The sequence below is a fragment of the Enhydra lutris genome, unplaced genomic scaffold (genome assembly GCF_002288905.1).
Source record: "Enhydra lutris kenyoni isolate GAN:26980312 unplaced genomic scaffold, ASM228890v2 scaffoldscaffold141, whole genome shotgun sequence".
NCBI classification, from domain to species: Eukaryota; Metazoa; Chordata; class Mammalia; order Carnivora; family Mustelidae; genus Enhydra; species Enhydra lutris.
This window is the reverse complement of record NW_019154225.1, coordinates 543,542-549,772: the sequence shown is the minus strand read 5'-3', so window position 1 is coordinate 549,772 and position 6,231 is coordinate 543,542. Positions and strand designations below refer to the sequence as shown.

Sequence of the window (6,231 nt, the reverse complement as noted above, 5' to 3'; positions counted from 1 at the left end):
TTTTAATCTCTCCTTCTATTTTCAATTATAGCCTAGCTGGATATAGTATTCTTGGCTGCATGTTTTTCTTGTTTAGTGCTCTGAATATATCATGCCAGCTCTTTCTGGCCTGCTCTGTGGATACGTCTCCTGACAATCTAATATTTTTACCATTTTATGTTACAGACTTCTTTTCCCAGGCTGCTTTCAGGATTTTCTCTTTGTCACTGAGACTTGTAATTTTACTATTAGGTGACGGGGTATGGACCTTTTCTTATTGATTTTGAGGAGGGTTCTCTGAACCTCCTGGATTTTGATGCTTGTTCCCTTTGCCATATTGGGGAAATTCTCTCCAATATACCTTCTGCTCCCCTCTCTCTTTATTCTTCTTCTGGAATCCCAATTATTCTAATGGTGTTTCGTCTTATGGTGTCACTTATCTCTTGAATTCTCCCCTCGTGGTCCAGTAGCTGTTTGTCCCTCTTTTGCTCAGCTTCTTTATTCTCTGTCACTTGGTCTTCTATATCGCTAATACTTTCTTCTGCCTCATTTATCCTAGCAGTGAGAGCTTCCATTTTTGACTGCACCTCATTAATAGCTTTTTTGATTTCAACTTGGTTAAATTTTAGTTCTTTTATTTCTTCAGAAAGGTCTTTTATATCTCCCGAGAGGGTTTCTCTAATATCTTCCATGCCTCTTTTGAGCCCGGCTAGAACCTTGAGAATCGTCATTCTGAACCCTAGATCTGACATATTACCAATGTCTGTATTGATTAGGTCCCTAGCCTTTGGTACTGCCTCTTGTTCTTTTTTTTTGTGGTGAATTTTTCTGCCTTGTCATTTTGTCCAGATAAGAGTATATGAAGGAGCAAGTAAAATACTAAAAGGGTGGCAACAACCCCAGGAAAATATGCTTTAACCAAATCAGAAGAGATCCCAAATCATGAGGGGGGAGAAAGGGGATAAAAAGAAGTTCAGAGAGGGAAAAAAAAAAAAAGAAACAATTAAAATAGAAAACGAATAAAGAAAGAATATAAAAAAGAAAAAAATATATATGTATATATAGATAGATAGATAGATAGATATTAGATAAACTAGCTAAAAAACGTTAAAAAAGAAAAAGGTAAAAGTTAAAAAGTTAAAAAAATTTTGGCAGAAGAAGAGAAAAAAAATTGAAAAAGAAAAAAAAATTAAATTAACTGCAAGGCTAAAGAATCATGGGGAGAAAGCCATGAGTTCCATGCTTTGCTTTCTCCTCCTCTGGAAAACCGCTGCTCTCCTTGGTATTGAAACTGCACTCCTTGGTAGGTGAACTTGGTCCTGGCTGGATTTCTTGTTAATCTTCTGGGGCGGGGCCTGTTGTAGTGATTCTCACGTGTCTTTGCCCCAGGCGGAATTGCACCCCCCTAACCAGGGGCCGGGCTGAGTAATCAGCTCAGGTTTGCTTTCGGGATCTTTTGTTCCCTGAGCACTTTCCATAGAATTCCGGAGGGAGGGAATGAAGATAGCGGCCTCCCAGTCTCCAGCCCAGAGGAGCAGAGAGCCCGGGGCCCCACTCCTCAGTGCACCCTCAGAGAACAGCGCCCAATTCTCCCGTCACCCTGGCCTCTGGCCACGCTCTGAGCTGACCGAGCCTGCGCCCAGTTCAAGGTAATCCCGAGCTGTGAGCTCACTCCTTGGCTCTGTCTCTGTAGCCGGCTTCCCTGTTCTAATACCTGTAAGCTCTGTGACACTCAGACACCCCCGATCCTTCTGTGACCCTGCGGGACCTAAGGCCATGCTGACCCCGCATGGGCTTCACCCTGGTTAAGCCTCTGGAGCGATGTCCCTCAGCAGAACAGATTTTTAAAAGTCCTGATTTTGTGCTCTGTTGCTCCGCTGCTTGCTGGGAGCCGGCCCCGCCCCCCGCGATCTATCTTCCTGTCGCTTTGGATTCACTTCTCCGCTAGTCCTACTTTCAAAAAGTGGTTGATTTTTCTGTTTCTAGAATTGCTGTTCTTCTTCTCTTCAATCTCCCATTGGATTTGTAGGTGTTTGCAATCTTTAGATAAGCTATCTAGCTGATCTTCCGCTACCTGAAGTAGTCTCAGCCTGCTACTTCTCCGCCATCTTGACTCCTCCCTGAGTCAGATAATTTTTAAAACTCCAGGCTCTAAGTTCCATTTCTTATACCAAAACATAGAATTCAGCCCCTGTGGTTTTAAAAGCCAGATTTTATGGGCATTTGTTTTCTCCATATGGTCTTCCTGATACCGTCATCTCCATGACCATAATTACCTTCCTCCTGGTGGCAGTTCCTGACCACTTCTTATGCCCTTCCTAACCTCTCAAATGCAGCTTTATTTCTACATTTAGTTGTGGACATTGTTCTGCCAGTCTTCAGATCAGTCTCCAGTTATTTCCTTGGTTGTGAATGTGGGATGAGATGAGCTTAGGTCCTGCCATTCTATTATCTTACACCTGCCCCCAGTTCATTTACTTTGATGTAATTAATTTCTGTTCTGTATGATTGTGGTTGAGGGGTTTTATGAATTCATCAACTTCTTTACTTCTTGTGGTGTCACAGTTATCTTTTTTTCAGGTGTCAGAACTCTAGGGGAGCAATAAATATATTTTACCCTTACCCTTTTAGTTCTTGCCTGGTACCCAGATAACAAGAAAAAATATGTTTTTAAAAATATTTAATGTAAGTTTTATGTCACATGGGAGCTTTCAAAAAGAAATGAAGGCTCAGAGAGGTGGTTGGAAATGAGTTTTTATGCTAGATTTGACAAGGAAAAGAAAGTCATGGAAATATAAGATAGGAGAAAGAGTCAGACCTAAGTGCAGCAAATGGGAAAAATAGTAATGTCTGTTTGTTCAGATTGCTCTCTCCATTCCTTCATCTCTGGAGGTACAGATATTCCTTCCTGCTGGGAATACAGAAGGCATCCCTCATATGAGGGTTTTATGGTCTGCTTCATAAGAAAATAAGAAAGTTTTTCTTCAGATCACTCTCATATTTCTTCAGCTTGAAATATTCAGTCTAAGTGATCACCTTTTATTATGAGAATACCGTATTCTCTTACAAATTTTCTCCTGAAGGTTTTATTGTCCATTACTGATTTTTGCTTAGATATCTTGTGACACAATCATTCCTTCTATTTTTACCAGCTGTCAGTCTTCTAAAGAAAAAAATTGCTTTTTAGTTGGTGTTTTATCTGTTGATAAAGATGCACTATAGATAGTGAGAGAACTAAAATAACTCTAGAGATTTTCCATAAAGCATACAATTTCTTAAATATTAGAGACAATATCATTTTGTCAATATAAATTTTACCATGTGCAATCTAAGAATCTTTTTTTTAAAAGATTTTCCCAGGTAACTCTGGCAGTTGATGCAACATACATCAAATAAATCTAATTACATTCACAATATCTTTTTCCTTAAGGGTAGAGAACAAAAAAATGAGGACTTTTCTATGTATCCCATGGGAAAAAATTAATTTATAAGAGATATGAGTTATATCTTATCACTTATGATAAAATGTATGTATACATTTACAATCAATATTGGCATGGTAACAATCAAAGCTTGTCAGAAGATATTTGGGGGCATGATAAAATGAGATCATATGTGCCAGAGAAACAATATCAATCATCTATTTAATTCAAGTGATAATAAACATTAGTATTAAGATTTAAAGAGTCACGTATTGTGTGGAGCACAGGGTGTAGTGCATAAACAATGAATTTTGGAACACCGAAAATAAATAAAATTAAAAAAAAGAGGAAAACATGATTGAAAATATCTAAGAAACATTTGCCTTTTTTTCCTTAAATAATAAACCATATTATAATGTCAAATGTAAAGTCAAGATGGTTATTTCATAAGACACAGGATCTCTAGGTAGAGGGGCACCTGGCTGGCTCAGTTGTTTAAGCATCTGCCTTAAGCTAAGTTCATGATCTCAAGGTCCTGGGATCAACTCCCACATCTGGCTCTCTGCTCCATGGGGCGTCTGCTTCTCCATCTCATTCTGTCTCTGTGTGCTCTTTCTCTCAAATAAATAAGTACATAAAATCTTAAAAAAAAAAAGAATCTCTGTGTAGACTACATGTAAGGTAATAAAAATATATTGTAGGCCCTCATGAATAAGACAAAAGAAAGTCCTTTCCCAACTGAGAAACTTCTGCTACAGTTATATTTAATAGCTTCTTTTTATTCAGTTTAGAAATTTTCACCCTGACACAAAGAGAAGTAAAGAACTTTCTGAATTATAGACAAGTAGAAATGCAGAAATTCGTGTCTAACAGTTCCCGACATCTGTCTAGTGTCTCTCTGGAAATATTATTTACCCAGTCGACCACTACTTATCTTTAGGAATTGTGCTGGGATGTATCTCCTTCCAGGATTTTGTCTTTATTTTAGGTGTCTCTTCTGAGTATTGCTTACAGATGTAAGTACAACTCTAGAATGCTTCTTAGCCTACTGCATTATTTTTTTTTCTGTTTTGCTTCAACATTAGACAGTCTGATGTATTGGGAAAGTGATGTGTAAGTTTTTATGTCACCTCACATGGTCTTTATAGTACTGTATCTCTTGAAGTTGTCTCATTTTTTAAAAATTTCCAGTGAATAAAATAGAGAAAATGAGTTATTCAATGACCAAAATTATAAACACTATGAAACACGGAAGGAATTTTTTTAGAAAGTTATACCACAAATAGAGAGATTCTTTGTCATAGAAGATCATTGAATGAGAAACATGACACTTATGTGTTAACTGGGTATAATGTTATTATCCAACATTTGAATCAGTCAATTCAGCACTTGAGCATTTATTTCCTTACATATATGTGAGTACATTACCCTTTTGTCTCAACCCATTGCAGTTAAGAATGAGAAATTCTGATGAGAAACTCTACTGTAATCAGTAAGGCACTAGAGCACTGTCTTCAGACAGTGTTAAATGGAGTCTGACTGATGGCCACAAGTTTTGTGCAGCAATCTCATAAGAGCCTGTTTCATATCCTTGTTCCTCAGGCTATAGATTACAGGGTTAAGTATTGGAGGTACCACAGTGTAGATCACAGAAAACAGCCTGTCGATAACTGAGGGTGGATTTGGAGATGGTTTGAGATAGACAAAACAAGCAGTTATAATAAAAAGAGTAAAGACAATGACATGTGGAAAGCATGTGGAGAAAGCTTTTGATTGGCCTTTTATGGTTGGAATCTTTAGCACAGTGGAGAAAATATAAACATAAGAGATCACAATACAGATGAAACAAGACATACCTAAGCAAATACCTATTCCAATACTTGTGTAAACTACCAGGAGTGTTTCAGGACAATAAATCCTTAGCAATGAGGACACATCACAAAAAAACTGTGGGATCACATTGGAGCCACAGAATGGCATAAAAAATGTGCCAGCGGTGTACAGAGCTCCAAAGAGCCCCCCAGTGGCCCAAGAAACACCTGCCATCAGTGCACAGGCACCAGCATTCATGGTTACCTCATAGTTCAGGGGACAACATATAGCTACATAGCGGTCATAGGACATGGCAGTGAGGACTAATACCTTACCTGCTGCAAAGGAAGTCATTAAAAGTAGCTGAAAGGCACATCCTAAAGTGGAAATGGAATTGTTGTAAGTTAGGCTGTTGACAATGAATTTGGGGATTGGAACAGACACAAGGAAGACATCCAGGAAAGATAAGTTCTTCAGGAAAAAGTACATGGGTGTTTGTAGCTGCAGGTCTAGGGTAGTGAGAGTAATGATGAGAAGGTTACTCATTAGGATAGCCAGGTAAATTATCAGGAAGAGTACCCCATATAATATCTGAAGTTCTTGGATATCAGAAAACCCCACAGGAGAAATCCTGCCACCAAGGTGACATTGGTCATGATTGATTCTCTTCACTGCCTGTTGGCACAAAGAAATATACAAAAAAATCAGTTTACACATTGAAGAAGAATAATATTGACATACATAATTATTTAACTGAAAAATAGACTATGTATCTTAAATGCTTCTGCAAAAATTTCATCCTTTTTTTAAGGTAAAGGGGTTTCCTAAGTCATGTGTGAATACAATTAGTCTTCACATGAGTTATGTCTAATTTTGAACTTTAAACTCAACTTCCTACCAGGTGTATATAAGTTGATTAAGAAAATTGTTCTAAAACACTAGGTATTTATATCACACTATTACTGTGCCATGCATAATGACAAATCGTTTTGCTTTCTGATAGACAATCCAATGTTCT

General features: G+C 37.9%; 1 protein-coding gene across 1 annotated transcript; it reads right to left on the bottom strand.

Moving 5' to 3' along the window:
* Positions 1–4,925: 4,925 nt before the first annotated feature.
* Positions 4,926–5,869, bottom strand: LOC111139991 (olfactory receptor 14A2-like). Its single transcript, XM_022492385.1, is given in 2 exon segments — positions 4,926–5,833; positions 5,836–5,869. Coding segments are annotated over 2 exon segments (942 nt in total).
* Between the last annotated feature and the right edge of the window lie 362 nt (positions 5,870–6,231).